General features: G+C 38.6%; 1 protein-coding gene across 2 annotated transcripts in view; it reads left to right on the top strand.

Moving 5' to 3' along the window:
- PDGFD (platelet derived growth factor D) overlaps window positions 1-6,525 on the top strand; it is a 1,391,507-nt gene extending 1,384,982 nt beyond the window's left edge. For both annotated transcript variants that reach the window (XM_044082930.1, XM_044082931.1), the window contains one exon: window positions 5,364-6,525. In XM_044082930.1, the coding sequence (XP_043938865.1) occupies window positions 5,364-5,498 (135 nt within the window). In that variant the 3' untranslated portion in view covers window positions 5,499-6,525. The remainder of the gene's footprint in view (window positions 1-5,363) is intronic.
- The last annotated feature ends 17,580 nt before the right edge of the window (window positions 6,526-24,105 follow it).

Below are 24,105 nucleotides of genomic sequence, written 5' to 3'. Positions count from 1 at the left end.
ACCTGGCATGGAGATGCATTCAGGGCAAATGGAGCCCAAACCAAATGCATCTGCATATCAACCAGAAAGAAATGCTAGCTGTTCAGAATGCTCTGACAGCCTTCAAGGACTTACTTCAACCAGGACAACTACTGATAAAGATGGACAACACAACAGTTATGTGGTACATAAACAAGCAAGGGGGTACACATTCCTACCCACTTTGCAGACTAGCCATGGCCTTGCGGAACACAGCCTTGACTTACCAAATACATTTTCAAGCTCAATTCCTGCCAGGAAAGCAAAATACTCTGGCAGACGACCTAAGCAGAAATCGTATGGACCCGCACAAATGGAAACTGCATCCACAAATCTTCAGCATGTTAACACATAAATGGGGGAGCCCTGACATAGATCTATTTCCTCTCCCCAAAACTATCAGTTGGACAAGTTCTGCACAAGAACTCATCACAAAAAAGCATGAAAAGTGGATGCTCTATCCTTCAGCTGGAAAAACTTATCAGTCTATGCCTTTCCCGCTCTGCCTCTACTCTCCAAGGTCTTACTAAAAGTCAGACAGGAAAAACCAAAAATTATCCTAATTGCTCCGGACTGGCCTCGCCAGCACTGGTACCTGCTTCTAAGGAAAATGTCGCACCTTCCTCCGTGGTACTTGCCTCAAACACCTCATCTACAGTCTCAGTAGAACTATCAAATTCTGCACACTCAGCTCCAAACTCTGAATCTTGCAGCATGGCTAATCAACTAATTATTCAAACCACATCTCTCAGTAAACCTGTGATGGATGTCATTTTGGAAGCCAGAAGGCCTAGTACTAGAAAATCTTATGCTGATAAATGGAAGAGATTCTATGCTTGGAACCAAGCACAAGGAATAGACACAGCAAAGCCCAATATTCCTCAGACTTTACAATACTTAGCTGAGATGCTTGACAAGGGCCTATCTTTTTCTTCAGTAAAAATCCATGCCTCTGCCATCTCGGCTCATTACAACACAGAACCTCCCCTCTTTTCTTATCCACTGCTTAAACAGTATCTCAGAGGGGCCAAAAATGTAAGGCCTCCCAGGAGAACACCAACTCCTGCATGGAACCTCAAGTTTGTGCTGGAAAAACTCACACTGCCTCCTTTTGAACCAGCAGCTACTGCGGATATAAAATTTCTATCTTGGAAGACAGCTTTTCTTTTGGCAGTCACTTCAGCAAGAAGGGTTTCAGAACTACAGGCTCTCGTGGCAGTGGAGCCTTTCATTATATTTTACCCGGACACGGTGGCCCTCAGGACCAATCCTTCTTTTATGCCTAAGGTGGTATCCAGTGTGGCTCTTAACCAGACCATTCACCTTCCAACATTTTTCCCAAATCTGCAGAACAAGGGGGAGCAGATTCTGCATTCATTGGATGTACATAGACAACTAAGATTCTACTTAAACAGGACAAAATCTCTAAGAAAGTCTGAGCAAGTACTGGTAGCATTTGCTGCAGGATCAGAAGGGAAGGCTATATCAAAGCAGACTATTTCTAAATGGGTAAGCCACTGCATTCGTTTCTGCTATTTGCACCATGGTAAACCTGTGCCCAAGGAGATCAGATCCCATTCTACCAGGGCTGCCTCTACTTCAGCAGCTTTTCTCAGAGGGGTCCCAACCAAAGACATTCTAGAAGCTGCTACTTGGAGCTCTGTTCATACGTTCACAAAGCATTATCATTTACCTCTCTTCTCTAAATCCTGGGCAGGCTTTGCCACTGCAGTCCTGCAGGGCCTTATAGCTGCTCCTAATGCTGTTTAGTTCCATCCTCCCTTCCATAGCTTTGGGATTCTACCCAAATGTAATGACTGCAACAGTGAAACACAAATAACATACTACAGATGTGTACACTTACCATAAATGTAGATGTTCAAATGTATTCACTGTTGCAGTCTGGATTACCCCCCCCCCCCACACTGCCAGCCCCCTTTCTATACCTTTTCTTTCCTTCACTATACTCAAATCCTTTGTGGTGTATTTGCTTTTAGTTAAAGGTAAATTTTATGTTTCTAAAGTGCATTTATATATTTACAGTTTATATATATATATTTTTGCTCCCCACTTGGGGGCACCTGACATCTGGGGCAAGAAAAACTGATTAAAATGGTGTTGGCTGCATGTTTTATACCCCTGATGACCTGTCTTCATGGAAGAGGAGACAGCAACTGATGCCGGACCCAAGACTTTGTTATTCAGGCCGACTGAGGGCAACCTGCCAGCAGATTACCCAAATGTAATGACTGCAACAGTGAATACACTCGAACATCTACATTTATGGTAAGTGTACACAACTGTACTTTCCTGAATGGGTGTGTGTGCATTTCTGATGGGAGTCATCATCCACGGTTCCAGTGCATAGCCAGCATCCCCCACCAGGTGGCCATTTGGGATAAATAACCGATACAGCTGTGAGGCATGCCAGATGTGGGAGTTGTGATAACTTCCAGGGCTGCCAGCACACACATCCATGATAATGCCCTGGGCATTGCACACGACCTGGCAGTTGATGGAGGGATATCCCTTGTGGTTTATGTAGCGCCTACCCTGCTCACCAGCTGGTGACTTGATGTGTTTGTGCGTGCAGTCTATTGCACCCAGTACCTCCGGCTATTCTGCCACACGGTGGAAGAGACGCACATTGCTGGCCAACTCCTCCTGCGTTCAGGGGAAGTATATGTGCTCATTGGCATGTGGTAACATGGCATCCAGGAACTGGTGTAGTACCCTGGATGCTGATGCCTGTGAGATACCCATGATATCCCCAGTTGGTCTTTGAAAAGTACCTGTAGCTAGTATTCTTAGGCTTACACATACCTTCGTATCCACTGGGATGGGTTCCCCTCTGTTTGTTCTGGCTCTGAGGCATGGCTGGCACAGCTCCACAAGTTGCTGTAGGGTGTCCCGGTCCACCCTGTAACGCTCTACTATCTCCAGATCATGTAGCCCCTGGTAGGTTACCCTGGGTCTGAACACTCTCCTCCTCCTCTGGCGCCTGCGGTGGTCGTGTGCATCATCCTCCACACCACCTTCAGTCTCCAACACATACTGGTGGATCAAAGCTATTGCAGCCCCTAACATGTACATAATAAAAGTTCCCCGTCTGTACACACCACTGGTGCAGAGTGTATGGAATACACAAATGTGTGTGAGGTTCTTTCACACTTTATAGTATTGTGCTATGGATGCTGCTGATGTAAGTGGGTGTGTATGAACTATTCCAGCTGTTATGTGTCTTAATTATGGGTTTTGCAATGAGTACTGCAAGTATGGGGCCTTTACTGTGCAGATGTACTTGCCTGCCTTGATTAATCTGTTGCCCTTTAATTCACTTTTAGACCTGGATCCCCTCCCATTATCAGGCATGCATCCACCTGCCATCTTTCTTGTTTTGTACTTTCCCTACCCAGTCATGGCGAAATGTGTCTTGTAGCTGATATACTGCATATTGCCTTTGTTCTGCTTTGACACTTTGCTGTTTTCTTTGCAGTACAGCCCCTCCCCTTTCCTGTTCTGCAGGTAGCTTCTTGCAGCCTTGTTAGCTGTTGTCAATGGCCCACTGTAGGCTCCTAGGTGTTAATTAGTCATTTGTACTCCAATTTCACTGCTGCAGCATTTTCTTATTTTCTTTCATATATCCTTCCTGTTTCAGCTGCATTGCGCAACGAGCATACCTGTTTACCAGGTTTACGCGCATTTTCATCTCCGTTCACATGCATACTGGCTTACCTTGTGTACTCTCAGCTAAGCATAGCTATGGGCAATTTGACACACCCCTATCCTGCAGCTTTGCTTAGCTAGGGGCAGACCAGTTTAGCAATGCTCCAATGTGCTTACAGCAATGGTGATACACCCCTCTCTTGATGTCATGTTTATCTCAAGGGCTCACCTCGGTGTTATAATGCTACGCTGTGAGGTGCATCCTTACACCAGCGGGGAATCTGCAATTCACTATTACTCTTCTCATTTGCATGGCATTGCCTACTAATTCCTAGCTAATGCGCATAACACTGTCACTGCCCCTTAGCAACCCTTGTGCCATGAGTATGTTGTAGCATGCCTGCCATTGACTATTATGGGGAAATCATGATATGTGTTTCATTGCGGTTTTATTCTATATTTTTATATATTCCTTACGATCAAATTGCGCACAGGTGCCCTGCGCTTCCACTTCATGATACTGCGATTATATATATTAAATGTTAATTTTATATTTTGTACATTTTTTTTATGCCAATATGCCAATAGCTATATATTTAGCCGTTGGCATATATTAACATTATAATATATGTGTTTGGTCGTCTGTCATGGCTCCGATTTTATGTTTGCAAAAATGTAAACCGTTTTCTACAGTTTACATTTCTGCATGCTTAGACTATGCCTGCACTACTAACTGAATCGCTACATACCTTCATTTGCATGCTACACTGCTGTACATGGGGTAATTAGCATACAAGGCTCAGGAGTTGTGCGGGCGTAGCGTACGCAGGTAGAGCACGTGGAAACAGCTTGTACCCGAATCATTCAGCTGCCATATTTAGTGTTAGAACGTTGACGCTACACCTGCACCTGGTGCAAGCTTCATGAATCCCGGGGTAGCATTTTCAATCCTGGATTATTAGCTTGGTAACAATATAATTTTTGCTAATTCTAAAAGTAATGTTTAATTATTATAACACACATTTTAAAACTTAGTTCACCAATTGTATTAATGAATTAACATGATATAAAACCAAGACAACAGGTCTGCACTGGTGACACAATATAAATATTATTTTTGTTTCTGGATTTAAATATGATATATATATATATATATATATATATATATATATATATATATATATATATATATATATTTCTTTTTATTTAAGTAACATGTTAGATCTTTTATTTGAGAGTAGTGGGAGACCTTTTATAATAATTTCTCTCAAATGGTTCTGTCATTGTAATGGCTCACAAAGACCTTTGTTTTAATCCTATAAGAAAACAGCAGAGATTAATGTCATCTGTTTACTTTAGTGCTTTGTAATCTGGGAGACACATTTTGTAGTTTCCTTTTACCTTCTGGTGTGGTTTCTTAAATAGAAGATAATAATGTTTTGAAAACCACTCAAATAAAAAGTCCATACTGAGGGTTCTTTATTGCTAAGATAACTGCACAGACTCACTTACAATCAGATCATTTGATTATGTTTATTCAGTTTATTAATCTATCTTCAAAAAAAAAAGAAAATTTTATTTGAGTTGTTTTTAGACAATGCAGATATGTGAAATTTCCTTTTAAATGTAATCTGCATGTATACATGATCCTGAACTATTTTTTCTTTGTTTTACTTTAGGTCCTGAAATTTATTCCAGAACCAGATCACTTCAGAAAGGTGGGGAAACGCAAAAACACTATGGCACTGGAAGATATTCAGCTTGATCACCATGAAAAGTGTGAATGTTCCTGCAGCTTCAGGCCACCGCGATAAACTTGCACATCAACATATTTTCATCTCCAAAATACCTACATGAAAGCAAAGGCTTAACTAATGTAGATTTAATGACCTAGTTGTCTGGAAGACATCACCTGTCTTTCTCTTTCCCTCTATCATAGACAGCAGAGCAGTGATGCTGTCATGCATTATGAGGAGTAAATAAGTGCCTTGCTTTTGCCTATATCGTTATCAGCTCAGTGGCAGCTGTGACGGTGACATTGTATAGGCTTGCTTATCTGTAGCAGTGCCGTAGCAATCAGAGCAGTACTAGAGGACTAGATATTGGCATTAATAGTCATCTCCATAATTTTGCTTGTGAAGTGACCTATCTGAAATGCTTCTGAGATACTTCTTAATCAAAAAGTTGCTTTTTCTTCATCCTTAATCTGGCTTAGCTGTAGCGATGATTTGATAAAAAATTACATAAGCGTACTAGGAGCTTACATCTAGTGTTCTACTATTGCGTTGTGATTTGTGATTCCACCCAAGTGAGACACCCATGTGATTTGTGATTCCACCCAAGTGAGACACCCATATGCATTCTGAATGGAAACATGGATTCAGTAAATAAAGGGATTTCTTTAACGGGAAAAATCCTATCCACAGAAGTACATCAGTACAGTATCTCAAATATATGCCATTTTAATGTATAACTGTATTGTTAGTTTCAAAGATGTTTGCACTGACTTCTGTTTTGATTTAGTAATATAATCATTTAGCCCAACTGAAATTGCCTGGGAATATTCTTCTAAGTAGAAAAGTGGGGTCTAGTCCATTTTTTTTGAATGACTGTTCATCAAAGGACCACTTGCCAAGCCCCAGTCATCGAAAGACTTCCCACAACAAACATCTCAAAACCACTGTAAAGCAATCAAGTACAGTCTGAAAAAATGAATGACACTATATAAAAAAGTGAATCATGTCCCAGCAACCTCCCACATCATTGCTACCTGCAACCTAAATATATTAACTCCTAAATAACATTTGGAATTATATAGTACTGTCTGCTGTCTGTGCTCCACTGGATATATATATATATATATATATATATATATATATAAGGTAGGTTCTGCTATGACAGGGTCACTCAATAAGTAATTCTTTGATGAATGGTTTTATGAAGAAGTGGACTGTGGTCAGAAATTTTTTTTTCCTGTACTTTTTTGCCTTACTACCTGCCAGTCATCGATCTTTCTTCCATGAGGTGCACACTAGTTCATTCCCTCTAAGTGATTGTCTGGCAACTCCTTCAAGCAACATTCAACCAGCTGAACCATCATTCAGGTAAGCATGACGATAGCTTTACCCTGGGTGTCTGTAGAACATTGGTTTTCATTGCTGATTATTTCTCACTTAGTGACTTGCCAGTCCTTTGCCATACGTCATCATAACTGGAAGCCAGAGGGTCCACAGGAGTGATCCTGTATCAGTATCATATCCTGTAACTCAGCCTTATATTATAACATGATGCTGATTACTCACCCTTTGCTGTCACTTCCTGCATTTTATCATTAAGCTGACAGTGAAGTCTTTGCTTATTCAGGCAGATGGGCATTTATTTTAAGCCTTAATATCCCCAGATGATGCCTGATGTGAGAGCTTGCATCATTATCATGAGGGTCTCTTATGCTTCTGTCCAGACATTCATGTTTCTTACACCCATAGAGGAGTTTCCATCACCAGTATGGGAACACCAAGATCACATCTCTAGTTTCTTGCTGCATCCCAGTCACTAAAAATCCTATAACTGGCAGTGACAACCAACTAGCTTGACTACTGCTGCCTCAGTCCAGTATAGTAGACCTAACAATAGCCTCTCACTGTCCTGCCCAACTCCTGCCAAAACCTAATTAGCTACTCAAACTCAAGTTTCTTGGTCATAGTTAGGACTTTAACCCTCTGTGCCTTTGAGCCAGGCATCATACTATTAGAAAAATGTTGTTAATTTAGTATTCTTCTTAACTAATTCATTTGTATTTCTTTGAGAAGTTTATGCCATCTGGGTTGAATTATTCTTTGTAAACTGCATGTCTAAAATAGTGGAGCCAGGTGTCCCTCACATGCTAAATGTTCGTATTCCTACTAAGAAATGTTCAGAGATTAATGCCCACTGAAAGACTTAAGTATCTGTTACCTAGATGTTTTAATGTGTTAACTGGGTAGGCCTACTAGACAAAAGTTTCCTTTTTCATTAAGTAGTGAGCCAGGAGCGCTCTGTGGTTAAATGACTTACTCAAAGTCACATAATATGCAAATGGAAGTGAAAGAAATCAAATCTTGTACTCTTGACTTCAGAAAGCACCCAATACATAGGTCAGAGCTGTATCCATCTGCACTAAATGGCAGACAGCTTAAGGTTCATCTTTTCTTAGTGCAGTGGAAGCATGCTGCGTCCATAACCCATAGGTCAATGGATCAAAACCATCCTCTGCTATGTAAAGGGGAGGAAACCTTTGATACTAGTTGAGGTTTTTTTTTTTTTTTTTTTTTTTTTTGTTACATGAGCTTGGGGTTTAACATGGTTAAGTGTTTTCCTCACCAAACACAAGGTGCATGGTTTGATTCTCAACTATAAAGGGAAATTGGCTGCGCTTAAAATGGCCTGTAAGAGTAACTAGCCTAGTACCTACCTATGAACCTTCTTATTTAATGCTCTTCCAGAATTGCAGGATCTGCAAGATCAGCATAATAAATGACAGTTTTGTTTGTTTTTTCTTATCAAAACATGAATTGTATGCACTAAGAATTTGGATAAGAAACGGAAGAGAAAACTTTGGTAACTGAACAGAGGTTTTACTCTAATGAGAATATATCTTTCAGTGAAGTATATGCAGCAGCAACACAGACTTCTACACATTGTTTTATATTCCACTACAGACTGGATGCTGGGAAAGAATTCTGAATTGCCTATACATTAAAAGGAGTTTATGAACTAGCATGAACTTATGGCTATATTATAAAGCTTTTCTGAGATTCAAAGCTTTAAGCTGATGCTCACACTATCATTTGTATGAGGTGAGTAATCCCCCTTTGCACCCACATCACCTTACAACTCTGTCTTGCTCATTATTTTGAGATATATGCAGCATTAATTTGACACAAAAGAATCGAATGGTCTGTAATATATACATTACCCTTTTTTGTATAGTTTTTTCCATTGTTGCCAGCCAGCCATCAGCCCTTCCATCTCAAGGAGCTATCATAGAAGTAGCAATCAATATCTTTGTGGTTAAATTCATAATTTCTCCCTTCCACTGGCTGATATGATCATCTGGATTATGGACATTCTTTGTACCCCCAACATGTCCATGTTTCCACAGAAATGTCTGTGATGAGTAGCATCACTGGACTGGCTTACCAAGCCCACATTTCCTGATCTTACTGCCATTATTGATGCAAGACTATGACTATACTTGCATGGAGAACAGTTTAGTCAACCAAAGCTGACTTTTCATTTTCCATAAGATAGGTGAGCCGGTGTAAGGCCACCCAGTCTCACTCTGTCCTACCCAGCTGTTCCAGCACCAATGCCACTAGTGGAACTCTGTGACTGCAGTTGCCTAGGTCATACTCAGGGTTTCATCCCTTCATGCCTCAGTGATAGGGTATCGTTTAGAAATGATAATGACATACTCATAAACACGGACAGAACTGTAGCGAGGATCAACAAAAAATCTGCTATGAAACTGCAGTAAGCCGCTTGATGCAAATGTAACAAATGCCTTGCTACAGGTAAAATACCACATATGAAGTGCTTCAGCACTTAAGCTGTGACTGCAATATAGCATCATCACTCATTCATTTCTGAATGACAGTATTAAAGTACTGCACCATCAGTATTGACCGATCTATCCCCTAACAACTTGCACCCATGTCAGACCCTTCTTCTCCCTCATCATGCCTCTAAAGACTGATATTTATGTTTTTGTAACATCTAGACATCAGTTGCACTAGTTTCCATTGATTGCTGGAAGGCAACATCTATTTGGTTGGACAGGTCAAAGGGTTCCTCCACTGGACTTCACCTCCTTTGATCATAAGCCAGCCCAGTGGAAAGTGTTCTTTTTTGTGGGTCAAATGAGTGCTCTGTACTTTCAGCAGAGAGTAAAAATATCATTTAACAATTTGTGGAAACAGGACTGCTGCTTGTTTCTTCTCTGTGAAGCCAGCCCCAGAGTGAAAATCAAGACCAGCAGGAGATTTCCATTGCCTATTGCTCTGCAGAAGGTAAGCAAGAAGCAGCCTGCTTGTATGAGCCATTATTAGCCAGAAAAAATGAAAACTACCTGCAAAGTCATGGTATGTCCTTCAAGACACCAATCAAAGTTCACCATTTTACATTTGGGGACTGTACCCTGGTGTGCCCTGGTGTGTCATTGTCCCAGCATCCATTCTGTAATGAAACAGACCAGGACATGTGGAAGTCAGTATCTATGTCTATATACTTCTTTGAAAGGTATATTCTGAAGTTTGAAACCAGTTGTGACGGTAGCCCTTGCTGAATAAATGGAAGGTTTTTCTTTTCAGTCAGTTACTCAACCTCATTTGATGAAGATTTGCCTCTTCATCACAGAAGCTAATGCAGGCTGAGTGTCAATGTGCCAGTTTTTAGAGTACCCAGCATCACGGATAGGGACTCTGAAGATTTACATTCTAATAACATCAATTAATAAAATCCTTCTCCATATGCTTCTTGTATGGAAAGTGATGTAAACAGCAAACAAGAATAGCTCAATGTCTTTATATTAATGACTTGGACTGTTTATCTGTGGGATGGTTCGTATAACCATTTTTATGATATGTCATGGATGGTAAGGAGTGGAGGTTTGTAAGAAAGTGAGGCTCTAAATAACCACTTCTAATTCTTCTTTCAGTGTTATTGAGATCTTTAATTTTAACACATCTAAACTAGAGCTGAAAGGCATGTGCCTATGTGCATCTGAGTATGCTACCTGTTGCTGCTTGGATCCTGAGGGAACAATAGATAAACCATTTTCCTTTTCTGCTTTATACGTGAAAGGTGATAAAAATGTTATTTTTTAAAATTATAAACTACCTATTTTTTTTATTTCCTGAAGAACATTTTGTGGTCCATACCAAAAAGTGCACTTCTTTTTCATTGCATCTTTGTTGAAGAATTTGTCCAGTTAAAAAGTCAAGTCAGTAGGTTCATAGGTGTTTTCTAGGCTAATCAGCACAATGGCCTTTTTAAGCCTAGCCATGCATCCCAAATCTCTGACAAGTTCTGATAACCTTGATAAGTGTAAGCATGGGCCTGGGAAATGAACCATTTACAGGCTGCGTGTGTCCATTATAGACATAAGTGCCAAACCAGGGTTGAATTTCCGTTTCCCATCTAGTTCTTCGAGTTGCACTTGAATTGGGTTAGGGAGGAACTCTGTTTCACATGGACGGAGAGTCTGTTCCACAGACAGAGTAGTCTCTGGGATACATACCTATCTCTCCAGCTGATCCGATTTATTGTCACAGGCAAGGTTTAAGTCTTTAGAGCAGGTAATTCTGGTCCTGTTTGTTTTGTGGATATGCAGGAGGTCCATCAGAGTGGGGTCTGTCAGTGCCATGTATGCCAGGCATAGACCTCCCCTCAAAAGCCTGTAGGAGACAGAATACAGGGATAGAGCCTTGAGGTGGTCTGCATAGGACATTTTACTTATGTTCTGTATTATTTTAGTGAGGAACCTCTGTGGACATTCCAATTGTTGGATAAGCCTGGTTAGGTACATACCAAAGAGGGCATTGTACTCAATGATAAGTTTGATTAATGATGAATACAGTGGAACAAAGATTTCCTTGGACTTAGCTGCCATACCTTTGTTGATACATTGCTCAACATAGAATGATTTCCTCAGCAGTGTAGACATGTGATGGTCAAAGGCTAGATTAGTACCTATGTGTTTCTCTAAGTCCCTGACTACTGGGTCAACTGTAAGGGATGTGTTGTCAATATGATAGTCCTTCACAAAGGATACTGTTATGCATTTCTTGGCATTTAGTTTTAGCCCATGGCTCTGACATCAGTTGTTTGTCTCTGTCTGCCCCTCCTGGAGAACATTTGTGTTAGTGTTAGATCCAATGACAGCTCCTAATTTGCAGTCATCTGCAAATTTAGTCAGACAGAGACCACTGACATTGGCCTTGACTTCTGAGAAGTAAATGCAAAAAAGAGCAGTTCAAGGACTGATCCCTGAGGGACTCCACTTGTGACTGGTATCTTTGTAGAGGTGGATTCCCCAGTTCTAACTTCCTGGGTCCTGATGTAAGCCATTTGGCTATCTACCGGGTGACATACGGGTTTGTACCTAACCTCTTGATGTTGTCAACAATTCCTCAGTGGGGTATTGTGTCAAATGCCTTGGCCAGGTGAAGGTAGGCAGTGTGAATGATTTTGCCCTCATCCATTGCTTTAGTGACCTTTTCAAAGAAGTCCAGCAGGCTGAGTAGGCATGATCTGCCCTTGACAAAACCAAACTGGGTTGGGTCGAGTGCTTGGAGGTTTACTATATCTCCATTGATCATCTCCATGATAATTCTTTCCATGGTTTTACATATAAGACTTGTGAGATTTATGGGTCTGTAGTTTCCAGGGTCTGCAGATGGCCCACCATTGTGCAGAGGAATGACTGTTGCCTTTATCCATTCATGAAGCATCAAGCCTGTTTGGAGGCTACAGTTGAATAGTAATTCCAGACGCCTTGATAGGTCATGTTTCATGCTATTTAGAAGGCATCTTAGGATATTTTCTGGGCACATTGATGCAGTTTTCTTGGTGTTACAGAAAGCATTAAGGACCTGTTCCCTAGTGATAGTCGGGAGAGTTATATTTGTTGATATTTCCTTAGGGAAGGTTGAGGGGGAGAGAGGGGTAAAGTTGGAGCTGAGTTTTTCAGCCAGGAGGTTTGCTATATCTTCTGGCTCAGTATATATGGCTCCATTTACAATGAGGTCTGCACACAATTGTGTATTGCCTTTGAGGTTGCAGACATAGCTAAAGAATGCTTTCTGGTTGCCCTTGGCCTGAGATGCCAAACTTAGCTCAAATTTGGCTTTGGTAGATTTTATTTGTCCTCTGAGTTGTTTGTTTAGTTTGACAGTGCATTTATCCTATTGGGTGCTGCACCTCCTAATTTTTGCGACTGTTTTCTTCCTTCTGTTATACAGCCTATTGATTTTGTGATTCCATCAAGGTATCTCATTTTTTGAGTTAGTTATGTACTTCTTCCTTGTGGGTACAGCTGCCTCTATACAGTTATTAGCATGCTTTTACAGGGTTTCTGTGAACAGTTCTGCATAGGCAGCAGTGTTCTCAGGGTTTATGGGGGCTTGACATTTTGCCAAGTTCTCACTTAATAGGAGGAGGTTGGCCTTAGAATATCCAATGTTTAGCTGTGTGTCCAGGTTTTATTTTTACTTCAAGCGAGACCATTTTGTGGTCTGACCTTACCAGGGAAGGCATTTCAGAAGGGGTGTGCAGCACTCTCCCATATTATGAGAACCAAATCAAGTATGGTTGCACCCCTGGCATCTGCAAACAACAGTGGTGGGTCACTGGCTCACTCTGTTTCTGTTAAGTAAAGCCACCAGGATATGAAGATGATGGAGACTTCTATCTAGTTGGGTGAAACACTGGATGAAGTTGTACAGTACCATTACACTGAGGAGAGTTGAGGACTTTAACCGTGCTGCCATAGGAGATGTCAGAATAAAACCAAATAAGCAAACTGTGTGTGTGTGTGTGTGGGGGGGGGGGGTAGTTTTATTGTCCATGAGTAGACATGGAGCCCATGGAGGAGGTTTTGTATGGAGTGGAATGGTATCCCTAGGCTCTATGTGATTCATAAGGAATAGTAGGTATGGAGTGAAATATTATATCTAGGCCCTCTGTGATTCATAAGGACTACTAGGTATGGAGTGGAATGGTATCCCAAGGCCCTATATGATTCATAAGGAATACTGAGTATAGAGTGGCATGGTATCCCTAGGCCCTATGTGATTTATAAGGAATACTAGGTATGGAATGGAACGGTATCCCTAGGCCTTGTATGATTCATAAGGAATACTAGGTATGGAGTGGAATGGTATCCCTAGGCCCTATGTGATTCATAAGGAATACTAGGTATGGAGTGGAATGGTATCCCTAGGCCCTATGTGATTCATAAGGAATACTAGGTATGGAGTGGAATGGTATCCCTAGGCCCTATTTGATTCATAAGGAATACTAGGTATGGAGTGGGATGGTATCCCTAGGCCTTGTGTGATTCACAAGGAATACTAGGTATGGAGTGGAATGGTATCCCTAGGCCCTATGTGATTCATAAAAAATACTAGGTATGGAGTGGAATGGTATCCCTAGGCCCTATGTGATTCATAAGGAATACTAGGTATGGAGTGGAATGGTATCCCTAGGCCCTATGTGATTCATAAGGAATACTAGGTATGGAGTGGAATGGTATCCCTAGGCCCTATGTGATTCATAAGGAATACTAGGTATGGAGTGGAATGGTATCCCTAGGCCCTATTTGATTCATAAGGAATACTAGGTATGGAGTGGAATGGTATCCCTAGGCCTTGTGTGATTCACAAGGAATACTAGTTGTGGAGTGGAATGGTATCCCTAGGCCCTATGTGACTCATAAGGATTACTGGTCAGTAAGGCACAAACTTACACATTTTCATCCTGTTGTGTATCCACAGTGCTCTGTACACAGAGTAGACATGCAAATCCCCCTTAATTTAATGTGATTTAGAGAAAAATAAAAGTACTGGTATGGGCTATCCCCATCTGCATAAATTAAGTGTTCAGAATTATGTACCTTGTATTTAGAGATGGTAAAGTAATGCAATGTGTTCCCTTCCTGTTGATGTGCTATTCAACTACAGAACAGAGAATCAACCTACACACTTAGGGGAGAGAAAAACAACTTTACTACAGGTTTCTCCATGATACAGGTAAACCTGCTGCCATAACCTCACCTGTCCCCACCCCTCACCTAGTGACTCTGACAGGCTTCCACCAGTGGGAGTTCTCACGGTGACACATCTCTTCATTACTGTAATATTGTAACATCCGTTGTTTCACTGCCATGCCTAATGAATGAAAGTACGATGTTTATGAATCTTTGTGTGGCATGACAACAAAATATCAAGGAACAGCTAATTAGTAAGGCATGGCAGACATTATACCTTACTATGCAGTTGATCTCTGCTGCATTCTCTAGCTATCTTACTATACATAAATTCATTCTTTGACACAGACACACGTACACAGTGATTTACAATACACACCAGTGTACAGCTGAAAACAAAGCACTTCTTTTCTGAGCTCCCATGTCATTCCTGTCATCCGTGTCTCTTACTCATGGTAGTGACAGGCAGTATGGTAAACATTCCACACCAAATCCATTTATGCAGCTGTGGACTGTGCAGATGAATAGCCCGGACCCTTTCTGGATAGAGGTATGATAATCCCAGGAGTAGTAATCTACTGCAATAAAATAATTTCAGAACCATCTCCTTGTTAAGCAGCTTGTTCACAGAATAATATAGACGGTAGTACAGGGGTCAGAAGTTTATGAGTCATAGTAGAATTAATTTTCTAATTTCGCAAGTGTTTATCTTTCCCATATAAAGGACTTCTTTATCCTTTTTTTTCAGTTTAGTTTTAGACTAAGCATTTAAAAGGATTCATCACTTTTAAAACAACTGATCACATGCCTTGCCTGTGTTAGGACGGTTAATTAATACGGATGTCATAGAAAACTGGATGAATGTGTTTTTGTTAACCTTGAAGTTCATTTTCTTTATCCTTTAATACTCACTGTAAGGAAAGCGAAAGCCAGACAAACATTGTTAGGGTCAGTTTTTGATAAATAGTATGTTTTGGTTAGTTGTACCTTTTCAGCCCTGTATCCTATGACTTATACATTCATGCTGCAAAATGTAATTATTTGCTTCTGTACAACTTTTATTGTTATTATTTTTTTATATCAGAACATTCTATTTTGTTTTTAGTTTTTCTTCCTTTTTGACCATAGCAAGCAGTATGCTTTATGTGTTGGTTAAAATTCACTCTTGATTGTCAGGTTATTTTTTTTTTCTATGTTGTTTACATGTTGTTCAGCTTACATACTTTTTAATATTTATAAATAACTGTCTTAAGTTGTGCTTTTATTATGTAAAATACTTTTACTGTTAAATGACTGCTATTAGAAATCTGCTTGAATGCCTTGCACTTATTAAGGTATTGTGTATGTACTTCTGTTACTTATAAGTTTAACATGCATGCCATTTTATATATACATGTTATTAAACATTGACATATTCAGTGCTTTACATATCATTTGCTGGTTTTGCTGCACTATTCACACTAAACAGAACAATAATAACTTCTGAGCAGTTGCCGTCTACTTGAAATATAACTGCTATTTATATATATATATATATATATATATATATAAATATAACTGCACATGCCCACCACTGTGTTTAATTTTAAGTTAGTTTCACACTTTAATGCTTTTTAAAGTGCAGTTATTATGGCATTATTTCTTTATGTTAAGAAATGTACTAGCAAACATCAGTGTTGTATGCATCTAAGTAATGATAGATAAGGAAAGTGTTTTGTAAATATATCAATAAAATTTAAAGCGAAACTATTTGGTTCTAACTTTTGTCTTATTAAATAATCTTCAAGATTGCATTGATGCATGCATTTTATCATTTTAGTGTGAAGTAACAATGACAGAAATATAATTTCATCAAACTACAGCAGTTATATAGACAAAATAAATTATTCTGGTGTATCAGATTCATTGCATAGATTACACAGATATGTGGAACACAAAAGTGAATCTAACATGATAGGTATCGATAATTCCTTCTGCAGTACCTGAATATCAGTCTTTAATCTCTGTGACTTTGTATTGTAATACTGTATGCGGCTTTATGGTGAGCTTTTACAGAAAGCTCTACCTGTAGGCTGTGTATTAAAAATATTCAGGTCTCATGGCACACATGTAATTCAAAATTTCAGTAAAGGTTTGCCACATCCAATATAAATGTCGTTGCTGGCATAAATGAATTCTAAAATACAGACATTCTCTCTACTGCCTTACAATCAAAACATTACAGTGGATCTTGTGCAAAATTATAATTGATAGACTGTGATGAGTATCATTATATGTATCCAAGTCCTCAATGATTTTCTGAGAGCTCACTAGTATGATCTTGTTCATATTCTAATGTACTGAGGTATGCTAATGGTCATAGGTTCTATGGAAAGACCGTCATGCACACAGTGGCATGGTTTTACATGTCTCTTTATTGGAACAACTTCTTTATCTATGAATTTCTCTAGCTACTTCTTTAATGCAGAATTATTTCTGGGGTTATTCAGTACCTTCTTCCAATTAGGAGGTTCTGGACTGATAAAATACATGCAAATTGAATATTTGTCTTCTTCAGTCTGGCCTCTCTTTATTAAGTTATGGAGAGAAGGGAAGGCTACCTATCTAATCAAACTGGGTGGCTTTATTGTGGTATGCTCATACCATAGTAGACAAGGCAAGGCTATATGTGTGGCTCTGATCCCATTCACAACAATGAATAGGATTTTAGGGGTAGGATCTTTCTCACATATGTCATTTTGAGGAAATCCATATAACATACTATCTGGCAGTTTGTAAAATCCCTCCTAAGTAAAGCTTGTATACAGTGACAGCTGGTCAGTTTAAAACTGCATCTTAAAAGGACATTTGGTAGTGGTGATACAGGGTTACAGTAGCTGAAGGGTTTTATGTTGAGTATAAAAATATATGGTACTGCATGCCGATAAAATTTAAGATTGTCCTAGTTTTATTAGTTTTCAACTATACAGCCCTATCACCTGAAAACTGCAGTCAAGCGATATGTTATGGGATTATGTAATATAGGCTGAAATGAAGAAAAAAGTTAGCAGGACATTAGTCCAAACTAAATAAAGCTCCAGTTCCAAAACGTTTACCTCCAAAGCCAGCAGAATGCATGGAAAAGGTAATGTGTATACTAAGACACATTCTTAAAAGATCACAGAAAATACAACATCTACATTTTGGAGATACAATACAAGTTCGATCATCACAACTGTTTTAAGACATTAATTTTAGTTATTTCTGGCAGTTTTAGCAGATGTGCAGCACTACACTTTTGTTTATAAATTTTTCAGAACAATGTACCTTGCAATGTACAGAATTGCCACATACAAACTATACTGTTTTTTTTCTGCAAATATATATCTGGGAAAAGCTCAATATATGTCAAAGGTATCTCTGCTGTAGTTGTGGAATATTAATTTGATAGTCCTCATTTTGTCACTTGTAGTTTCACTGGAAAAAAAACAATATGTAAATAGATAGATAGATAGATAGATAGATAGATAGATAGATAGATAGATAGATAGATATAGATATAGAAATAGATATATACATGCATACATTTTTTGCTATAATTTCCTGGTCTTTACTCATTAGGTCCTAATGTATACTTGATTAAGTAATTGTAGAAATCATCTGCACAGTCATTCAGAAGCCAGCGCTAAATTAGATTACCAAAGCCAAAGCCATAGAACAGCATAATGGTATGAGAAACCTCTACTTTTGTTACTCTTCTGTTCACCAAGTTTATTAAACTCATTACAGTTTCCTTGAACCAAGACAATCCAGTGATGAAAGCATGCATCTTCCCATTAAAAAGCTTCAAATAATTGATTCCAGTTTACAGTTAATTATTTTGTTCTAATGAGCAGGGACTAATATAAAATTTAGTATAATAATCAGTTCAAATATTTAGCTATTTATTTGCATTTGGGTACTGGGAAGGCCTGACAGTGTCATGTAAAACCTCATTTTAGTGGAGGCCCAAATCTGGATTTGTGCATATGTCTATATCAATGTTTACACCAACTAAATACTTCTATGAGATAATGATATTAAAAACAACATAATATAGTCAGCTTCCTCAAGAGTGCCACATTATGCACATAAGAATGAATTTTAAGGTCCTTAAAAAATTAACAGATCCATAATCTGGAGCTATAAAGTCTACAGTAGTAGTTTGGAATACAGCAAAAGAATGACACTGTCCTTGCTACATGGATCCTGTTTTGCATTTTACTCATCTTGTGTCTGCAGTTGATGCAGACATTAAGATTGCAAGCTGTAGTCCTTGTGGTATAAGGTTTGAACCTTTGAGCTTGTTTGCCTTGCCTACTGTCTGACCCTGAGCAAGTTAATTAACCAGATATTACTCCCTTGTTCCCCCTGAAAAGAGACTGTATGTCTAGTAGGCTTGCCTGGCTAACACATAGGTGTTATTATTACCTACGTGTTTAGAAATTGTGTTGCTGGTTAATTTGTTATGTGAAACAAGGATATAATGACATTAAATTCCAATCTCAATACTGCTGAAAGAATTCCAAAGATATGAATGAAATTAAAACCTCAAAGTGATCACTAACTGGTATATTTACATTGCATTTGACAAAGTCCACACTCCCTGTCCTACTAAGTTTCTACACAAATGCCTTTTTTGTTAGCACAAGTTCTTCTGCTGCAGTGATACTATAATGGACTTCTTACTAGACACTGTTAATAAATCCCAGCAGAAGTTTGTGTCTTCACTGCAAACAAAGCATTACTTAACTTATCTTTCTGTTTAAGAGATTAGTTAGTGAATTATTGCAAGTGGTGATATTTTAATTTTAATCCAATTAATTTAACAGTAATCTACTGTACCACTCTTCTGATAATGCTTTCTTACCACCCTTGCTGTCCTTAGTTTTTATGCTGATAGAATCACTAACCATGCATGCAATAAGTGTTCTTACCTTTTTTCTTACGGTATACATGTGCAGTTGAAGCATTTGAAGGGAATTAATAAAGTGGGACACCTGTAACATTCTGCTATAGCGTGCTTGGATACTGTACTTAAATAACTGCAGATTTAAAGGACAGTTAAAAGAATTGGGTCATAAACAGTTTGTTTAGTACATATAGGTCCTCCATAATCAACAATTACTTATTGGCTGTAGATATGTTTATACCTTTGGATTGCAACACACATTGTGGGAGGATTGCTGCTGCAGCTCTGTGGTTAGCACTGCATAGCTCCCTTGCAAAGACTTCCCAGAGATTATTTGTGACAGACAGTTCAGGCAGAACAGCTCTGCTCCATACAAAATGCATAGAAGGATGTCAAGCATACTAAGGGTGTTCTGATCATCACCTTAAGAGTGCTTACACTCCATGTTAAATTAACCAGTCCCTCTGATCTTCCTTTTACACTAGATCTCTTGCATTCCATGGTCAGCTGGGTGGAGGAGTTGTCATATTTGCTATGTAAAATGGTGTATGGCTAAACAGTTATCATTTGATATTTCACTGTTGGCTGTGTAACTGTATCACTTCTTATGTTGTACTATTCTGCTTCGATTCCTTAATTTTGTGCATCTGCCCAAACCATTCTGCTGTTTATTAGATGGAGGTATCTTAGTGTTGCATTTCATCCTCATAGCTGCACCTTTTGTTTATGTATGCATTTTAGACTTTACACTGAGCCCACTGCCATTCATTTGAAGTAGGTTAGTGAGGTAATTGTTAAGATGCTGTAAGAGTGTTGGATTATAATGCCGAGATGTACTGAAGGATTTATTTATATATAAGGTTTACTGTAAATATAAGGCAGAATGCTGTGCAGATGTTGTTGGGTTAATGCAGCTTTAATAAAGACATTACAAGTAGCTCAGTACAACTGCCATCTTGTTAGACTGCATGTGCCAATTATACACTAATGAAATTTGCAACACAAAATGGCTGTAAGCATTCTTAGAAGTACTGCTTGCTTAGAAAAGGTATTTAATGTAAAGGACAGCATCAGGTTTAAGGCTTTGTTTTCTTTCTTTCTTTCTTTTTCTTTCTTTTTCTTTTTTTTTTTTTTGTACTTCCATACTCTATCTCTCATTGAAACTTTCTGTTGGTCGCTTGGCTTTTCATTTCTCATTTGTTTTATGTTATTAATACAAGACCCCTGTAATTGGAAGCAAATGTAATTTGCTGTGTTAGCAAATTGCATTTATATGGTTCAAATGGCTTCTGCTGAGAATTTTCCAACATTCAAAAAAAAGAAAGAAAACCAGTACTGAAGCAGTGAGTGTTTTCCACCTTAGAGACATATTCTTAGAACTGCAAGATTTTTTTGTAGGCTTACCAGACCACAGATAATCCCCCCCCCCCAAAAAAAAATAATATTTAAACCTATGATTCACCTCAAGTAGCTAAGAGTAACAATAACTTCTCTTTCTATCTCTACCCATTCAACCTCATAGATTGTTTTTTGGTGGAAAACTACCTAAGGAGGACCCCCCACTACTTTCACCCATGCTACACTCAGCCTACTTTCATCCTCTACCGTACCCTCAAACACCATCCTCCACATGTTTTTTATACATCCTAGCTGTCGTACCATTCAAAATTGCTCCTCTACCTCACACTCAGATACCATCCCCCACATGTTTTCTACACATCCTAGCTGTCCTACCATTCAAGTATTAAAAACGAATGCAAAATCAACATACTGCTCCATCAGCAATACGGTTTCCTTACTAACTGGCTTCCACCCACTGAATCCTTTCCTAACTTCTACACTTTTCCTGTTCTCCACCCACTCACACACTACCAACCAAAACAGAATGAATTCAGTGCTCCCCCCTAATACTGTTCCCACACCAACTATTTTCCTCCCATTACCTCCTCCTAACTTCTTGATTTGTCATTCATACTTTCAATATCCTTCTACAAATTATAGTAACTACTTTAACTCAGTATCAAAGCTTCTCCAAGTCAATACCACCCCTGCACATTCATAACTATTCCCCAAAATAAATTCTTCTCAACAAAAATCACAGTAAACCACTCCCAGAGCATGACTACCACTACTCGCTTAATAACATATATATTGTTAAACAAAACCATATTATAAAGTTCAAAAATCTACTACTAATAATATTATCAAGCTCATTCATACCATTTTATAAATCCAATCTGCAACTTGATTCCAAATCCACTCAATCCACTCATTCTTACATATCATCCCAACACCTGAACAACAAATCAATAACAATTTGTTCTTGCCATTATAACTGGACAGATGCCACCTCTACAGATTTATAGAAGCATGTCAATCCATCAAAGGCAATTTCAATGAATGCGAAGAAACCAAAGCCAGTTTGCCAAAACCACCTTTAACAAAAGTGGAGACTGCCTTTTTCTGAACTGTTGTGCAGCCTCAGAGTTAGTATATATAATTCCAGGGGGAGTAAGGGTGCAAAAATATTTCAGTGTTCACTGAAGGTGGTTTCAGCAAACTAGTTTTGGTTTCTTTGTGTTCATAGAAACCACCTTCAATGGATCAACATGAATGCCAGCTTACTACACCTCAGTGCAACACATACTCATCCTATACCTCTTTTGCCCAACAGCACCTCTTACCCACCTCAAGATGCCACTGCTCTAACAATGTACAGAACACAACACAGTTTGAAAAAATACCTTTAAGATGCCTTAAAACCACATAACTGGAATCCTCTTAAATATCTTTTACCTGATGAAGCAACACTACAATTTAACCAAACATTTCTTAACATTCTAAACAAAATGGTTCCAGTAAGAAGAAAACAAGTGAAAGTAAACCCTGCCCAATAGCTAAAGCATACAATCAAAAAAGTGATTAGAAATGTGTAATTTGCTTTTGCATTTTTTTGGCAAACTGCTGCTACTTATCTTACTTGAAATGCTTAGTTAGTTGTTGTTGACACGAGACCAGGTTATGTGGTGTCAGATACGCAAGGGCACGTACACACTATGCCCTTTTTTTTTTTTTATTATTACATCTCTGACAGCTACACACATGGCTTTGATAAAACATGCGATTTTCATTTCATTCTAGGAGAAACAACAGTTCGGACAGTGCCGATTGCTACATGTCATTGACTATGTTGGCTCATGTTGGTAATGAGTATTTTTAACAGCTTGGTTTTATTTTTATTTACAAGATAAGTTGTTTTAACTGTTGAATAGTACGAGTACATCTTCTGTACCTTTAATAATGGGACACTGTTTAATGTTTTTGGCGCGCTTTTCTGCTTTAAATAGAAACTGTTACAGACTTGTGTTAGTACTCTGAGGAAGCTATAGCAGGAGCTGTAGCGAAAACGTTGCTTGTTTTGGAATAAAAAGTACGTTTAGTGGATTACTGGCTTTCTGATCATCTTTGTTCCAGCTTGCTTTTCTGATTAGAAATAGAAGTAAAGCCTGGTCAATGTGCTTTAAACAAAAATTACAGCAGACTCACCAAACATTTGCTTTGAAATATCACTAAAAAGAGACTAACTGAACACAAGAAAAAATTACTTATGTCTGCCTAATAATGCAAGCCCAAACAACCCAAACGTGTTCTGAAAATCAATGAATGAACAACATTGTTCACTGAAGTAGGACCAATGAGCCAACTCTGTCCCCAAGCCTTTCTTTCCCCTGACACTAATTCCACCAATGTTAATCCTCAATTTACTCTAAATCATCATCAGCCACATTAATAATAACAATATCTATCTGACCAATAACATGTAACCTACTCATGCAAATTGCAGTTTTACCTCAAAACCATCTCTACAAACATAATCAAAAACTGTTCTAAAAATTAAAATCAACATCCCTGACTGTTCCAGCAGTATACCTCAAAATTTCCATAGAAACCATAGCCAATCCAATTTCCATTCTACTCAACACTGCAGTCCAGGAACAGTATATACCAGTCATTTGGAAAGTATCCTATATTTTACCACTATATAAAGGAAGCACTTCTAATGAACTATCTGTCATCTAATTGCCAATTTTCCACCATTCTCAAAAATCCTTAAGAAATGAGTGCATCCCCAATTGCTTCAGTATATCTTAGACAATGAAATTATCTTCCATACACAACTTGGTTTCAGACACAATCACAGTAGAGCATCAACCACTCTGGACTTCATGAATACTGTAAACCCAATAGAAAGAGTGATAACATAGTCTCTACTCTATTCTTAGTTATCACAAAGGCGTTTGAAACTGTCTCTGACAGCATAAAAAAACAAAACTCATAGACATCTTAAACTCCCCCTAAAATGGCTCATTTGCTATCTTTCAAACAGACATCAAACTCTTAAACTGGAGTTCAAACTCTCATCCTTTCTCCCAGTTACAGTAGGGGCTCAGTCATAGAGATTTTAACTTTTGACCTCTTCATAAATGACCTTTAGACAGCCTCTAATCATGTCATGTAATCCAAGAAAAACACCATAGAATGATGCAATAACACAAGGTTTTATTAACAACACTCAAAGTGCAAACCTTTAATAGTTAAAGTCAAACCAATTGATCACACAATTAACAACACTTAACTACACAGTAAATAATTAAGTGTTCCAATTAAAAAATATAAACAATGTACCAAAAAATATAACAGAAACTATTTCCAAATAAAACCACAGTTGATAAAATGTAGAGCCTAG

This window comes from Protopterus annectens, chromosome 9.part0 (genome assembly GCF_019279795.1).
Source record: "Protopterus annectens isolate FY-2018-M chromosome 9.part0, PAN1.0, whole genome shotgun sequence".
NCBI lineage: Eukaryota > Metazoa > Chordata > Ceratodontiformes > Protopteridae > Protopterus > Protopterus annectens.
This window is presented reverse-complemented; position numbering and strand designations above follow the sequence as displayed.